Source organism: Chiloscyllium punctatum, chromosome 38 (genome assembly GCF_047496795.1).
Source record: "Chiloscyllium punctatum isolate Juve2018m chromosome 38, sChiPun1.3, whole genome shotgun sequence".
Classification (NCBI taxonomy): domain Eukaryota; kingdom Metazoa; phylum Chordata; class Chondrichthyes; order Orectolobiformes; family Hemiscylliidae; genus Chiloscyllium; species Chiloscyllium punctatum.
Genome location: NC_092776.1, coordinates 25292821 through 25310834, shown reverse-complemented (window position 1 = coordinate 25310834; position 18014 = coordinate 25292821). Strand labels below are relative to the sequence as shown.

The 18014-nt window shown below is 37.0% G+C and overlaps 1 protein-coding gene across 33 annotated transcripts in view; it reads left to right on the top strand.

Annotated features, from left to right (window-relative positions):
• Nucleotides 1-18014, top strand: part of tcf7l2 (transcription factor 7 like 2) — a 201718-nt gene that overhangs the window by 134394 nt on the left and 49310 nt on the right. For 31 of the 33 annotated variants that reach the window (XM_072557402.1, XM_072557401.1, XM_072557396.1 and 28 more), the window contains one exon: nucleotides 15091-15223. In XM_072557402.1, the coding sequence (XP_072413503.1) occupies nucleotides 15091-15223 (133 nt within the window). Of the gene's footprint in view, nucleotides 1-4829; nucleotides 5105-15090; nucleotides 15224-18014 lie in introns of those variants that run through there. The other 2 variants (XM_072557409.1, XM_072557410.1) reach the window with 2 other exon arrangements.

Sequence of the window (18014 nt, the reverse complement as noted above, 5' to 3'; positions counted from 1 at the left end):
GTGTTCTGTCAGGCAAATGCTTTCTGTACCCACCGCTTCAGAGTCAGCAGCCTCTAACTTCACTTGGTTAGAAAGCTTCAAATGTGACAGTTCTCACAAACAACCTCCATTTTCTCTTTTTCTCACCTGTTCTCAAGACACACAATATAGACACAATTTACACAAAGACAAGCAAGATGGAAAACACCCAATAATACTTTGTTCGAAATGTATCATGGTGCACTTGAAAATTAAATGGTATGTTTAACATGTTGGAGGAAAAAATTGGGCTTATTTTCATGCTTGCAGTGTGTATTTCAAGTCGGAGTGGGCTTAAAGAATTGAGCGAGACAAAAGACGCGCAAAGGAAAAAGAATCTTAAAGCTGAAAGAAGTGTTTTCGGGAGATTTAGCATCTGCATATGGGGTGCCAGGATTGTTACACCAGGGTCAGACTGGCTCGTAAGGGGACAAAACTCCAATTTAGAATGTTCATCTAAGGATTGCTAATGGTATTAGAAGCAGCAAGTGGGGTGGTCAGTGAGAGCAGTAGATTAGCTTGGCAGCCATAGTCGCTTGACCCAGGCCCCCTTATTTCACTGGTCAGATGGCATTAACTGTTGCATCTGTCAGTTTGTTTTTTATTTTCCTCCTCCTCCTCCACTACCCCCTCAGCCTTAAATCAACTTTTAAGTAAAATAAGTTTTAAAAGGTTTATCTTGCAGAGAAAGAAAAATTAGTCCCGTGAGCAGGGCTAAAACCAGTTCTATATTTCCCCGTTTCAGGTGTTTAGAGCTTGCTCTTAAAGGTTGGTTGAGCAATTAAATATTTTAGGTTTGCAATTCAAATCACTTTATTCCAAATTTCCTTTTGTTCTTCAAAACTGCATCTGAACATTTTCACTGTCTCCCATTGTGGGTGCCATGGCTGCATTCTATAACTGATACATATTTTTAAAAATTGTGCAGATTTACCAAAATGCAGAGAACAAAGCTTGCATGGGTGGAAAGGAAGTAAGTGAGAGTAACGATGGATAATATTTACTGTGTATCTACTGTTCTTGTACTTGAGATCAAACCAAGTCGCATGACTTAAGGGACATTTTAGTGATATTTAGCTGTAAATAAAAGATAACCATAGAAGCTTAGTTAAATGAAGTTGCCTTTTGTTGTCGATATTCATGATTAAATTTCCACAGAAACTGTCAGCTTTGTAAGGTTAGGGCATTGTTTCTAAGTATGTTATAACTTGTGCTTTTGTATTGCAAGGTAAAGTTTCTTTGCAATTTTTTAATATGGTATAGTGAAAGCTGCACAAGGTCTGTTTAACATTTTTTTAAAGTATTTTTAGCACCATGATTTATGCAGATGCAATTGAGAGAAGAATCGTGATTGTCAATTGTTTTTCAGGAAGTGTTGATTATTATATTTGTGTAGGAATTATTTAGGATCCTGCCTTTGAGTTGATGTTGTTAAGACATAAGATAGAGACAATTATCCCAAGTGGGTTATAACAGTGCATTCCTTATTCAAATGATGCAGATTTTGGAAGAAAGATTCTTTCTTCATCGCAGAAAGCTCTGAAGAAAAATTTCAGACAGCTGTCGAAAAAGATATTGTATTCTTTTAATTTTTATCAGCCACCTTGCTGCATTTGTAAGTTCGACTTGTACATCTTGTTTGCTTTTTCTTCATACTTAATAGCCTTCACTTCATTAAAAGTGTATTAATCTGACTGTTCGTCCCCAGGGGGAACCCATAAGATGTTTTTTTTGTCTCTTATTTTTTTTTTGCAAAAAAAATCTAGCAGATTTGGACCCTGTCAGTCAGAAATAATTGTGTTCTTAATCTTGTCCCTGATGGATGGCTCGGAGTTCAGCATCAGGCCAGCTCCAATGACAAATACAGTATTAATATTCATTAACCGCTTTGACAATGCTAATTTTGATGCAGTAGTAAAGGGCCTTCCAAAGTTAGCGGCCAAAGCATCAGAGCTGTAGAAGGTGGCAAGATAATTTGTGCTGGTTTGCTGAGCTGCAGCTTTCAAAGTAAACCAAAGCTAGGTAAAAAGTTCTGAAGTATTGAGAGGCAAGGCTGCGGAAGTAATACGATCACAGTCCGCCAAAAATTTGACACCTCCGATGAAGCTTGTTTGACTGAAATTTCAACCAAGTTGTAACAAAAAAAAGCATAACATGGTAAGTCAGCGCATTTTTTGATTTTGTTTAATCTTTTGATCTTTTCAATTATCACCATTTGAAGATCAATAGTCATTTTTTCCCTTAGTATCCTTTAAAGGCGCTCAGTGGTGTCATTCTGCGTGTGTTAGTAACGCAGGCTTCAAAAGTGGGCAGTGAAGCTTTATGGAACTGCTTTCCACGCTTGGCTGTGACAAATATTAGAGCACAGACATACAACTTGCTAAGTTGTCATTATTTTAAAACTTGCAATTGATGTATCAAAATTATTTCGTAGTTCTACTTTTCCTGATGAAGCTGCTTAAACTGATCTGGTTACGTGGGCAAAATAAACGGTACGTTAGCCTTTATATCTTGGGGAAGGGAGGGGTGATAGAGGAAATTTTTTTTGTCTCTTGTTTCAAAATAGCAGCCAGTTTAACATTATGGGAGATTGAAACTGGTTTTCATGTTGTCAAGAAGGCAAGCGACTGTTACTCTTTTGTTCCTTTCTGAACCGTTAGTGATTTGGGGCTGGTTCTGATCAAATGAGTGTTGCCATCTCATTATCTCTTTCCCATGAAGCAAGGTAATTCACTGAATAGACCTGAACTTGAGCATCTTTTCCTGGAGAGCTGGAGTTGGATGTAAACGCTTCGTTCCCTATCTCAGCAGCATCTCAGCTGTTAGTGGCTCAGGTAGGGTGCTGCCCCCCAGTGGATTTGCCCACATCATGAAGAGCTGGCTGATTTTAGCTGTTGCACGGGAACGGCAGCATGCTTGAATTCAGGCAGGGTGAAGCATCGTAATTTGAGCAGGTGTAAATGGTAAGTTAGCAAATTTTAAGAAGCGTTGAATGCCTCAGAGTGTTATTTCTGATTTACAAATATGGCTTCTAGGTGAATTGTGCTTTTAAAGCGTGTTTTGTTTTAATTGAGATTTAAGACAAACTTTTCTGGGGGAAAGAAACTATTGGGTGATGGAAGCGTTCAGAATTTCTTTTCTTGCTGTAATGGCTGAAGTTGATCTGAGTTGGCAAGTTTGATTTTGCGGTCTCTCTTTCCCACAGTGTGGTATTTTGCCGTTCCCCCACCCCCACCCCCCCCACCCCCAAAAAAAAAGAACCATCACTACCCCCTCCCTCAGTGAATGTGTAAGGTAAATTTGTGTCCTGAAAGGGTCTGGTATTTTAAGTGTTCACCTTTCGTCGTCTGTGTGGCGAGCTTTCCTCTTGCTTTTTCTTCTCACATCCTCCAATCCCAAAGAAATCTGTGTTGAAGTTGCCCATCCTTTCTGCTGTACTTAGCATTCATTGTGCTAAATGATTAGTAACTGTCCATCATCAGCAACCAAACTCCCAGTTTACTTAAGAAATTGCACGTGTGACAAAGGAAGCTGCTGGAGTGTGGTGGCCACCATGAATAGAGGGAGGGAATGTAATTAGCTGCCTCGTTGTTGGGTTTTTTACATGTCAAACTGTAGCCTCATTGCCTTTGTTAGCGCCTGTATTGCACCATATAAAGGGAATTCAAAGGTTTTGTTTTGGTATTAAGGCCTTAAAGATTTCTGGCCGACACTTTGCACGCGAAGGCCAGATTAGTGCAGAGCACTAAATAAAGAGGGAAAAAACTGCATACTGTTTTGTTTCCCCTGTTCTCGTGTCTTGTCAGTTTTTTGAATAGACAGATAAGATGGGAAAGAAAGGTATGCGACAGTTTCTGCAGATTCTGCTGAATGAGTTTTAAACTGGATGCGTATAAAGTTTGTTTGAGTGGTTTTTGGAGGTGGGATGGTTTTGTGGGCTGTGTGCCACCTTTACTCATGGTTTTGGAGGTGGGTGTGGGGGGGGGGGTGTCACGGTTAATGGGAGCATTTCATTACTTTTGCTTCTATTGTGAAAGGCATTTACTGGAACATATGAGCTGCCCCCAATTTGGAGATGGAGAGGGTTTTGTTTGGGGATGCAATTAGCGACGGGAAGCAGTATGCAAAAAGCAACTCGGAAAGAGAATCCTTGCAATACAAAAGCTGCTCTTGTATATTGTGTGTAGCCGAGGTCAGCCAGTAGAAGCTGCAGTGAGGTCTAGTGCTTTACCTTTTCTCCACCCTATTTACTGTTATAATAAAAAAAAGCCTGCTGGGACTGATGGCAAGACCTCACAGGTGTCTTTTTTTACATTTTTTTAATATATTTTCAAGTGTATGAGTACGTGTATGTGTGATATATATTATAATGTCACTGTGTCAAAAAAAGAGCATTCTCTCAGCTCTACCCCCAGAAGTTCAGCGTGAGGGATTTGACATTCCCACAGATGTGACTGCATGCTACAGTTTGTTGATCATGCTCCCTTAACCAATGCTTGTCTCCTCACTGCTGCACTTATTGATACCTTTCCATTTAGAGTTGCAGCATTGTCATTTTGGTAATCCTAGGAGAATTATCGGCTTTGAAAAGAAAATAAATGGTACGCATGGGGTTATACCCATGTGTGCGGTCTTACTCATTTCTAAGTGAGCATTTTGGTGCAGTGATCTATGTTATCGTTTGAGTGTGTCCTCAATTTTGGTATCTGCTGTACGGCAGATATAGGACTACATTAGGAGTAAGATGCGACTAATGGAAACCGTGAATGAGAATGTTTGTTCTAAAAACACCAGGTCACAGAACTGGAAAGCTCTTGATATTTTAAGACATTTTTTTAGTAATCGTTTCTAAAAAAAAGGGCACTCGCAAAGCCACAAAGATACAAAGCGCAGTCGGCACCAAGGAGACAGAGAAAAGGGGGGAAAGTTGTAGAGGTTAAGAGACAACAGAAGATAAAGCAGCATGTACCCGAGGGATGCGATTTTGCTGGGAATGGAAGAAGGGAACAATAAAGGAGGAACGCTAGCCTCTGGGCTCTCCTTTCTCCATCAGTTTGGTTGCTGGCATCTCAATCTAAACAGCTGGGTAAGTTACTATATGCTACAGTGCACGTTTGTGTTTTATTTCAACCGATGGGCTTCAGATAAGGCCAGTTACTATGGTTAAGAGGTGGTCAGCTAAAGGAGCGACCTTCTATCCAATACTTGAAACTGTGACCTTTGTGTCGCCACTTTCAGAAGCATCTCTTCTGTGAAGAAGAAACAAAAAGGGAAACCCAATTGCAGGCAGCATGACTGGCTTTTCTTCAGAAAAGTTGTTTAACCAGCTCAGTACTGATTTTTACCTGATAACTGTTTAGTATGGAATATTCTGCACTCTGAATTTACATTTTTGAGCTGTGACTAGACTCATTCCAACACTCCACTGTCCTGCTTGCATTCAGTTAAACTGTGCTTCTGGAATTTAAATGAAATATATTGGAAAGTGTCAGATGATTTGCTTATATGACTCAGTTATTGAAGCTATTTTGAATGCAGCAGAGTGCAAATAATGTATAAAACCAAGGCGTTTTTTAAAATAAAGGCTTGTCATTTGAAGGGTGTTGAAAACAAAAAAGTTGCATTTTTAAAAAATTAAACTTTATTATTAACTAATATCACACTATCAGTTGGATTGTGAAAAGCAAAAATAAAATGGTTTTATGAATTCAAATGTAAAAACAATATTGCTATTCTTACTTGCATTCTTTCTCCTTTAAAAGTTGTGCATTGTCTATTAATACTTTGCACACGATAATTTGATATTTGAAGGTTCACTCATTATAAAGGTATTTGAAAATGCTAAAATTATTTTAAGCGTGGCGCACCTCAGATATAATAGGTACTTTGTAGAATCTTAGACAGCAAGTTGCTGTTTTGAATGTGCACATTTTCATAGACTTTTGTGAAGGAGCAGAAGATTTTATTTACTGGTTAAAAAGGAATATGCAGAGCATTTCTGAACAGTCTTTGAGTTTACAGGAAAACCTCACTTTTGAGGTTTTGGCATGTCTTCGTTCACTGTGGGGTAGTGTAACAAAAGCCTTCCATTCAATGATATTTTAGAATGTACCCAAATGGCGATTTAGGTCTAATGTTATGCATTCTGATTGGATTTAAAAACAAATCTGATGTTTTTCTTCAGTATGTATATAGGTTGAGGTTTTCATTTGTATATGTATTCCACTGCTGTGGGGCTGTCTTTTTCCTGCTATGAGCAAAATTAGTGCCAGATGTTCTGAACATACCACCAGCATGAATAAAATGAGCATTTTAAGGCTGAAATTTTATTTTTTTTCATGAATGTTCCCTGTGATTATTTTTTTCCCTTCCTCCATTATAATTAACCAACTAGCCCTGTGATTTTATATTATGATTGTATTTCACTCAAATACATGGTATCTACTGGTATTTAAGTGTCAGATATGTAAAGCTGTGGGACAGAGTATTTTACAGCAAACCCTAATCATTCCTGTGAGAATTGGTTAAAATGTTTAAGCTTAATGTACGGTAAAGCCTTGTGTAACTTCTTGGTGTTGAAGTGATAATGCCCAAAAGTTTCAAGTGGCACTTTTAAGTTGGAGGGAAAAAAACGCAAAATTTGAAGTGATGTGAACTTGTGTTACTGTGAATGTAAGCTTTTATTTTTTAAAAAACATTCAACATCATTCCAAATCTTGAATTTATCTTTATACACTGTTCCAGGCACTATTTAAAAAACCTTCCTCACTGTCACCCACATCCCCCGAATGTTGTCCGGGCATAATTTTTATTGTTATCATTTACAGTATCCTTCTGACAGAGAAGCCCTTTGATAGTTGAGAAGTTGCATTCACTTGATGGATTAACTTAATCCAAATGTACTCTAATGACGAGACTGTTCGTTTGTGTTGAATATTTTGGGCTGATCTGGCAAAGCAGAAACGGCCATGATTGAATCAGGGGAGATAAACAAATCCAGTCGGTAAATCTGTTTAGCCAAGTGCTTACGGCCATTCACAGTCGGAGTTGATCGAGATTCCCATTGTGTTAGTCAACAAACGTCTAATGCATGCGGTGGGATAGTTTTGCATTCTCTAAGATTTTGCAAACATACTATTAAAGATCAGTTCTTAACTTCAATTTTCAACACCTCCGATTTGCATCTGATCACTACTCAAGGTTTTTATACCTGTTTAGTAGTAATTGGAATACGGAAACATTTTACTCTCCATGCAGGTGTTCCCATTAAGAGACCTTTACTGTATTTTGTTGCCTAATCACTTAATATGGTAATTTTACTGCAGCTACATTAATGTCACTTAGCATTCTAGGCGAAATGATTGGCGCATATGTGCTGTTTCCGTTTTCCTTATGTTTTGAAGGCCATAAAAATACTGTGATTTCAAATAAGTAGGACTTTATTAAGAATGTATAAAATTGCCCAACTTTTTTTCTGCAATTCATATTTTTTTCTTGTACATGACTGCTTTCTAGTTTATACTGAAATGAATACTTGAGCCTTGGTATTTATCAGGTCACATGCTTGGCAGATGTCTTGTACCGCTGGAATTTGTCAACCTGAAACACCAATCGATCATTGCCTGTCAGTTAACTTTCCTTGTACTACTTGTCCTGTCTGGCACACACAGTCATTGTACTGTGGACTCTGTGAAACTCTTATTTTAGACTGAGTTGTTATAAGTGGAAATTTTTTATGTTGAAAAGTGTGATGCTGAAGACTTCTGAATAAACATATGTATTGTAGAAATGGTAACTCTTTGTAAAGCGTGACCTTTCTGCCCTTGGGTTCACTGTTATCAAATGGAAATAAGTAACTTATTTAAAATCACAGTGAAAGACATTGCGTCCACCTGATAGAGGTCCCATATTAACTCAATGTGTGAATTGGAGTGCAGAATATATCCAAAACCTATTAGCTTACTTAAAAACATTTTAAATGTTCATATGTAGTGAACAGGATAATTTGATAGCTAACTTGGTCAGGAAACTGCAAAAGATCTGTTAATGGCCAATGTTATTGGGTTGGTAAAGGGAGTCAAAAGCATTAAATGTATTATTAAAAAGATTTATGCAAATCCTCTTATTTTAACCTTCTGCAATAACCAAAATCTTAGTTACATTTATGGGTTACTTTGTAAAAGAGATACCTTCCAACATCAATCTAAATACTTTTTTTCCTTATGACTGCAAGATTTGTATAGGGTCCCAAGTATGTTTGAAACAGGTGGAACTAGTAAAGCAATTGGGATAAAGGACTCAGTTCAGTACGTAACTGCGTTTGCAATGGAATGCATTTTGCAATTGCGGAAACTCTAGTGTTCTTGAGCAGTGGCTAATGTGCTATAACATGCTGTGATCACATGTTAATCTATTTTTTAGTAAGTTACTTCTTCGTTTGTGATCTTTTGTTTTCTGTTTTTGTCTTGTAGTCTTAATTATTCTTTTACAATGCAAGTTGAATCCCAGATGAATATTTAAGTGTGGCATTCTTCCCCACCCCCATCACCCCCATCACCCCCCTTTCCAAACACGAGCTCTTTATTTCTTCCACTGTGCATTAGCTTTACTGTAAGATTCAGAAGTTGATTTAATGAGAAAATCATCCAATCTGTGACCTTTCTTTTTATTGCACAGGCTTGTACAAATAAATGCCTAATTTCAGCTATTTACATAAAGATGCAGTAATACTGCAAATGATTGTGGTTGCTTTATTTTAGAACATACAGTTGTGCCATATTTGTTAAAATTTCAAAAGGCAAAATAACAAAAGTTTAATAGACGTTGAGAGGGAAAGTTTGACAAAATGCTGCGGCTGACTGACAGTGCAACCAGAAGGGAGACAGTTCCACTGAAATGCACAAAAATCTTCTAGCTCCCAAGATATGCAGAGACGCAGTCTAGCTGGACGGTCAATTGTTTAATGTAAAAAGTACATTTAATAGTAGCAGATCTCTACTAACTAATAGTAGGGCCCAAAACTGGATTTTAATTTGATTTTGCTTACACAATTGGGTGGCCCGAAAGTTGTCTTTCTTTCTTGACAGCTGGAACAGCGTGGAAATATGTGAGAGCATTCTGAAGAGGTTTTGTGCTGCCTGGTCATGCAGTATTGTCTTGTATGCTGTCGTGTCAGTGGTCCTGTTATCGTTTGTTGGAGGAGAAGAGAGGCCTCTTTCTGAACAGGAGAGTTTTACTAGTCAATGAAGGCCTTGTCCTTGGGAACAATGGCCAGTTAACAAAGGGCAAGACCTTGGCCAGAAATGAGCTATATAATACTGTGAAAGGGCTCAGACCACTGTATAAATAAGAATAGGGATAGTAGATTTGGAAGAAAATGCTTACTCAGGTGTGAAAGTTTTTTTTTGGTAAGTGAGAATGAGAAGAAAGTGTTGAATAAAAGCGTGGATTTAAATGTTGTCCTTTAGGAAATCCTTCCAAGTTCTGTTCATGCAGAATTATTGTGCTGGGGGCAGAATTGCAAAATTTAACTGTTCATAGCATTTTTATAAACAAACGTAAACTTCTTCATAAAAATTGCAGTTGCTGGTAATTGACCAGCAATTAGAGAGTTAATACAGAGCAGACTTGCAGAATAAGAGAACGTAGTGTTGCAGACCATTAAGATTAGTAGCTTTGGAACAGTAAGCCATGTCTGGGTACAGCCAAGCTCAGGGCTAGTAATTTAAGCAAAGCATCGGACTTGCCAGAATTAGCCTGGGGAAGGCAGCCTGACAAGCCCCCTTGTGTAGCTGCTTTTGTTTTATTGTACTTTGAGCACAAATGCACATTTCAGACCCAATCTTTCTTCAGCTGCACAGAAATGCAATGAACGCAATAGGGGTGCATTCAATATAAGGGACTGGGTAGAAAGATGGTCACAACAGCTCTAGTTTGTTTTGCCTGTCTCTTGATTAATGACATCAGAGGTGAATGGCAAGCTTTCATTTCTCTCGGGTTACCAATCTCTTTTTTTAAGAAAAGGAGGGAAGGACTACGACTGTTCAATCAATCATTGACTGCCACATTCCTGATTGTGAATACTGTGTAGGGTCCACCCCAGTGAAATATCTCCCACTGCAGCTTATTTGGAATGTGACGCTTAAGTACACTTGAAAGGTCAGAGGTTGACTCGAGTTTCCTGGGTAAAGTGTTGTGCAATGATCCAAGAGGAGGGGTTTCCCTTCACAGCCTGCCTACTGCCACTGTTTGATGGACAGTCCCACTTCCTACAGGCATTTCCTCAGTTTCCTCCCTTGGCAACAGCTTAATATTCTTACATCCTCTTTCCTTCATGTAAATCCCAAATAACACAGTTTTAAATAGAGAAAAGTGACAAGATTTTTTGATATCGATTCCCACTGAACATAGTTTCATGGTCACCATAATTAAGAAAGAAAATTCTACTATTAGGATAAAAATAGACATGATCTCCATGTGAAACTGGTGAAATCAAGTGAGGAAAGAGTGAAAAGTGAAAGACTATTTAAATGAGCATTAGAGAGCAGTACTATAAAATCTGGCTCAAAGCCATGCACTTTATGCTTGCCTCTGTGCCCATACAGGTGTGACCTACATACAAGCCCATTGGTTTGTGGTTTCTACTGGAAGCACAGACATTTGCAGAAATTGATTTCTAATCACTAGAAATCTAATGAAAGAAACTGAATTTGGTATATGCAGTGAAAATAGTTCTGTTCTTCTCATGGGTTTACATCTCAGGTATTATCATGCTTCTAGTTTGTGAGATCCATTCTGGCCAGGGCAAGTGCCCAGTGAATGAAAAATCGCTGCAACTTTCTTGGTTTGTACAAGTTGAAACTGCTAAATATAGTATGAAAGGCTTTTGTTTCAAAATAACGTCTTCATCTCCCTCCTTGCCTATTCCAGCAGTAACTAGTCAAGGTTGCTTACAGACATAAACAGAATACAATTATTTCTCTCACTTACATTACAAGTTGGTAGGTAAGATTAGAAAGAACTCAATACCAAATCTGTACAAATCAAGCTGATCTACATTATTGCTTTTTAAAGAAAAAAATCCTTCATATAAGGGAGTGATGCTTTTATGTTGCAATAAAATGTGTTCAGTATTTTCTGTTGTGGTGTTCCTAAAAGAAAAGGTATTGAAAGCTTTAAAAATTGGGGCATATTCCCATAAGAACAAATGATAATTGTGCTATGCCATTTTTCACATGTGAAGTATTGTTGATTACATCAGTTACATCTAGTTTCAAACAAATGTCAGTTGAGTAGTATTACTGAATTCAGCTACTGTTATGTGATTAGGTCGTAAACGCAGGTGCTAATGACCAGTTTAGGAGTCTCTATCAGGGAATGGAATTAAAGTCGCTAAAGTTACTAACAGGTTAATATTGTCATTTGAACTCTACATATTTAGCTGCTACAGACTGTTGTTAAGTGTACTTTTCTCCTTTGTATGCTATTGGAAGTTGGTTATGTTTTAAATCCAAGCTAAACATTTATGTTAAATGTTGCCCATAGTCTTGCCCTTCAGAATTTTCACTGATACAAAAATATAGTCAATGCAACTATTACCTAACAGATGTAAAAGTGCCCAAAAGATCACTAAAATGCTTTGAAATGATCATATATTTTGCTAATTTTCATATAAACTACATTAATTTTTCTCTTTTGGATCTGGTTATTTTAGTTAATGGATTGAATTGGGTTATCCATGTGTTTACCTGATAAATGTACTTCTTCTTGAGATACAATCATGCTGTCTAAAATTTGATAAGCGTATGTAAGATGTGCTCTCAGCATAATTCATTCTGTCATTTTTCAGTATTTGCTATCAGGGAACTTTTTTATTTCTGGTCTTACTGCTACCTTGTAATCAGATCCTTCATGCTAGACCTTGTTCAATGAATGATCTAATCTGATGGGTTGCATTGTGCTGTGGATGATAACTGCCTTTCACCAAAAATTATTCAGAACCCTCTAAGTGTTGCTTGTAGCACCTGAATGCTTTGTTACTTCATGAGTTTTAAAGGGCGACTGAACTCCGAATCCATTTGGGAGCACTAGTCAACCGGCTGGCTCAGTCACATGACGCAATGTGCATTTGGACAAAGTATAAACTGGTGATTTACTGTGTTTCATGAGTTAGCTGTCATCTGGTAAGCAATTTGAAGTTTTATTTAGAAACATAAATGTAAATTTATGTAACTACACTTTGTTTGAAGAGGCTGCTCCTTTAATGCCTTCGTTCTTTTGTTCTTTATATTTGGTCTCTTTTTTTTCTTCTACATTTCCTCTTCTTCATTTTCTGTGCTTTTCAGTTTATTTGCCTACTCCTTACTCACTGTTAATTCACTAAAAAATAAATATTCTGGAGTTGACTGGTACTATTTTATTATCTTAGTTTTAAGTTATCCTTTCAGGAAATTTGATTTATGTTTTTGGTAAATTTTATGGGCTGAAATATCATCTTAATATCAGGCAATGTCAAGACAAACATAACTCTGACTGCATCCTATGAAACATCTATAATCCAAAATTCACAATGTTCACTACTTCCATTTCAGTGTCGTTCTGAGTTTCCACATCAACTATTCTTATGGACTCTGTGCATGGGTGGATTATTTAGTGCCACACATGGGAAGTGTCTTGTTGTAGATTTGTACACAAACTCACTGGGAACTCTTGTAGCCAGTGCACTTGTGTACAGAGATGACCATTGTGACTCAACAGAAATGTTGGTGTAGTGAAAAATATTGTACATTGTGTTTTTAAGATCATTGCACCATGTATGGAAGCTAAAGCTTAATTTCTACCAAAATAGAAAGATAGAACTGGATATTACCCAAACATTTGAAATAGTAAAAGTAAATGATGAGTTGAATGTGGAGAACTATTGAAGGCCTATTAATCACATGCTCAAAATGGCATGTGAGTTGAACTTGGGTTAAACATGTACCTCTCAATAAGACTAGTTGATTTTTGAACCCAGACAAAGCATTCAAACGAGAGTTGAATCAATTCCCAATTCATGGAAAAGGGTGTGGTTCAAAGACTGCGTCAAATCAGGCCATATTATGGCTGAGAAAGCCCGATGGCTGAGATGATTTTCCTGTGTATGCTTTCTGAGAAAATATTTGAGGCTGTATTAGACCATTGATCTTTGCAGAGGAGGTAATGTTCTAACTGCAATTTCCCCATGTGTTAATGCATGTTAAATTGATGGGGCTCTTGACTATCCTGGTTGAAGTATTAACTTTTGAGTAATAAATGGGCTTTGAAGAGAATTTAGGCAGAATCAAAGTAATCTCTGAAATAAGATGGATTGAAGTCAGATTATATTGCTCCAAATTGGTTTTGTGTTAATAAATGTTTCAGTGCAATTGAAATTAGTTTGTTGATGATGAGATGGGACTTTCAAAATATTTATAAAGGGGAAGCAACTGAATCATGATCTATTCTATATTGTCCATGCCTCCTATAAACTCATTACAACAATAGCAGGCGCCAATTAGAAACAGGAGACACTGTAGACTGTAAATAACGAGCTGTAGCCTCCTGCTGTTTGCTCGCAAGATTCTGCAGCAAATTCTTTCCGAAGCATAAACTTATAGGAGACTTGTGCTGCTAGTGAATAGAACCTTCTTGCAAAGAGCAAGCAGCTGCAACTCCACAGCTGAAAATGCCCTGTAGCGTCATGATGAAATCTTCATGCTAGCACTCAAAAAAAAGTTTTACTTCTCATTTGTTTCGATGGGAAGCAGATCTGGTTTTCTTAGAGGGACCCGTTGTTTGTGATTATCTTTAGGTTACTGTATATAACAAAAATCCCAACAATTAACCCTGCATATTCTGCACATCAGTTGTGATTTTCATAATACACATTTTGCAAGTAGCTTCAGAAATCATTTTTAATAACATGGCTTCATATTTTTCAAAAAACTTCTTAAAAACTACTTGGATGAATGTTTTAGTCAACCTTTTAAAGTAAAAATGCAGTACTGGTTTGGTGCTGCTAGATGTCACTGGTAGGCATGCATATGATGATGGAAATGGTGTGATAAGACATAGATAACACTCTTGCCGAGAATAATTTGTGATGTTGGGGTGCTTTCACATTTTTATTTTACTGTGAGCCTCTCATTTGTTTACTTTTGTTTTTCATTCACCAACTAGTTAATAAAGATGAAATCACATAGTTAGTTTCATGTGCATGCCAAAATATTAACGCTTGTGACTTTAATTTAATAAAACATCCTGATGACTGAGCCAGTTGTACTCTTTACTTTAATTTTTGACAAGAGCCACATGAAAATATTCCCTCAAGTTCATAGCTGAAGTCTGTTTTCATATTTATATACGGACCATAAATGCCATCTTTGTTAACAACATCTCAAGGTTTTTTTGAAAAAAAGTGGAACATAGTTGATCATACTTTTGGGAATTTTTTGGATACAGTATTAAATAAAAATTAACTTTTATTAAATAAAAGTTTTTCCTCCTTGCAATTGTCTTATAGGCAGTAATTGTTCTGGAGTTTCATCAACAAATTAAATTTTAAAAAAGTAATATTTTTGTTAAGCTAGACATACCAGGTAAAAACAAAACCTCTCTTTCATTATGATAACATTGGCTTATCATTGCGATTCCATTAGGTTTGTAGTTCTCTGTTACTCTATGCTGCTTCATAGTTAATGCAGTTTTCACATGGATGTTGCCTTGATGGAATTTGGGTGTTTATTAAATAACCAAAACCTGATTTGATAAATAGTAGCTGATATGGTTGCTTTAATACAGAGTGATTTAAATTACTCTCCTTTGTTACAATTCACCTAAATTGATAGCAGAAGAGAGAGGACATATATTAAAATAAAATCTGACCCAGGACCATTCATCATCTAATGTAGGCCTCTGATTTTTGACAACATTTAATGTGTTCATGTGCTCCCTGTTGGAGGCCCCTTTCAGCTCAATGCGTTAGTCTAAGTCATGGTTCATCGGTTGGTTGCTGTTGTCACACTCACTTTCTTCCTGTCTTTCTTTTGACAGTCTAACAAAGTACCCGTTGTGCAACATCCCCATCATGTCCACCCGTTAACGCCACTGATAACATACAGCAATGAACACTTCACACCAGGTAACCCTCCACCACACTTACCAGCAGATGTGGACCCCAAAACAGGTAAGTGAAAAAAAAATTCACTGGTACTTCTGGGATTATAGTGTTCGGAAGTCTTCTGATTTTTTTTTCTCTCAAAAGGCATTAGTGAAGATCCATATCTCTCTCAGAACTAAATACAAGTTGTTCTGCTATAATGTGCGTTTCATTAGCGCCAATTGGCTATAACATGATTGATGAATTGTGGACGTTATTTGGATAATGTGAACTTCCTACGGAACTGGTATAGCGATTTTCTATTAGCAATCTTCTACAATGTGAGTTTCTAAAGCAGATTTCCATTTTGTGATTTTTCTATTGCATGAGGTTGCAGAGGAACACAGCTGTCGCATTATAGCAGAATGACCTGTAATGTTTGGAATTTATTTTTGTACTATAAGTTCTGAATGATATGCATCAGCAATGGAATTGAATTTAAAAGTTGTGCATTCCGTGCTCAAATGTTGCACATGTAATTTTGCCAGGGCTGAATGACTTTCTGGTGGAAAAGTTAACTTTTCAAATTTCATTTTATGACCTTTATTGTTCTAGCTGTTACCACATTGAGGTGGCTTGTAAAGGTAAATTGCTATTAGTTCAGCTTCAAAAACGAAAGTTTTCTACCTGGGTACTTGCTGATGGTATTTGCAAGTACTCTGTTTCTTTTCATTAAATTATATATCAAGGTATGCACAGAATTAATTGTGAAAATTGAGGTAGATCTGTGATGTACTTGCACACTTAGTAAGAAATGTAAACAAAAGTTAACTTTCATGCTTTTGGGATCTGAACTGTTTGCTGAGCTTTGTACAAAAAGGAGTGATTCCACAAGTTTGCCTTGCCACCATAAGTCACTGTGGCTGGGCTAATTAAAGGCAAAGTGGCACTTATGCCCCACAGTGCGAGAATGTCCTGCCCATCACCAGAGCTCCATAAGGGACACTGCTGGAAATGCAAGCAAGTACACGAAGAAGGGCCAATGACTTCTGCCGTAAGGTAAGTTGGTGGCCCTTTAGGCAGTGAAGTCTTTCCCTCCCATCTGCCTGTCGTTACCAGCTGTTGAGGCATGAGCAATGTAATATTGCAGTTTATTCAATTTTAAACAATCTTGATTGAACCATAATTATTTACTTACTTTGCTAGGTGGGCTGCCAATTTTAGCATCTACTCTCCCTCTCTATCATGGGATTGAGCTCTGGGATTGTGATGGTCTGGCCAACTGATCTACGTTACATGCTTCCCAACCAAAACCCCCTGGCACAGTAGTGTAATATTCACCACGTAGTTTCTTTCAGTTCATGGCAAAATTTATGCTTTATGCTTATTATAGTTTTCTTCCCCATAATATACATATGAGAAGTTTACTGATTGTTCCATAGCTTTTATACCTTTGCTTGTGATCCCTCACTCTGTAAAAGTTAGGTCCCCTGTCTAGAAAGGGGCAAACCTGATAGACATCACTTAGCACAGGGAAATGTATGGATTTGCTATTTTCCTGATTATACATGCCCATAAGTAAGGGGCAGTAAAGCAGGAGTCAACTGCTTTACCTTGGGAATGATAATTGAGAACAGGAAGAGACAGAAATAAGGTTTGAATAAAATAACAAGGAGTACCAAGAATGGAATCGCAAACTAATTCTACATTTGTAAACTATAATATTTTAAAAATATTAATAAAATTTGTAAGATTAAAATACATAACTTGCAGTGCTGACAGTGCCATTTGAATCTGAATGAATTTCTATTTGGTTAGACAAGCTACCTGCCTCTGTCTGAACCCTCAGTTGATCTTTTTATTTCTTCCATGTCTCATCTTTCTTAATAAATACTTAAAGGTTTGTCTCTTCCTTTGGTCAGATAAATTCTTACCTGTTCGAAACTCCTCTGAGACATAATTTTAAAAGTTAATTTGAACATTTGAGCTCAGTTTATTTTGAACTGATACGACTTACATGTTTTATGATTTTCATTGCTGATTACATTAACTTTGTGCTTTGGTTTCTACTTAGTTTTAAAAATAGCTATGGTTGTGGCCTATGCCACTGCTATGTGGAACCAAACCGTGTGTGTACAATAGCTCTTCTGGTTCCATCTTCTTTTATTTTTGATGTTCCTTGGGACGTTTTCAGTGTTAAAGATGGTTTATAAAGGTTTTTCTGTTTGTGCAAGGGTATGCTTTCTATTTTCTCATTGGTTGAGTCAGCTCTGTATTTCTAGCCAATAGTCTGTGGATAGATAGTTTACCTTTCTTCCTCTTAGAAATAAAATTAATGAAAATATGTGATGTATGGTGCTACCGTATAAACGTTTTGAATTTGTATTATTAACATTAAATTTGAAGACTCTGAATTCCTTGATATTCAGATCTGCACCTTAAGGTTCATGGTTAAAAGCTTACATGGTCAAAAGGTATGAGCTGGCCTAATACCATGCATGCAGCTGTACATGTGCAGATAGGCCATGATGTTATGCATCGGAAATACTCACTTTAAAATTTTAAGCTTGGAGCACATTGTTGTGAATATCTGATTCCATAGTTAATGTGTTTCGAAGGTGTAACTTTTACTTTTAGATTGCAGCATTTAGATTGGTGATTCAAATGTTAAATGTGAGATACATGGAAATGTCTGATTAAGAGTTTGGGAAACTGCCCTTAAGTAAATGAAATCAACAAGTTTATTACAGTTTCAGCATATTTATTTTGTAAGGTCAGAGTTAGAAATCTAAAATTTAAACAATACATTACCCATTTTTTAGCTTTTTGATTGAGCTAGGTCAATATTTTCTTCAATAATTTGGGCCCGCCCTGTGGT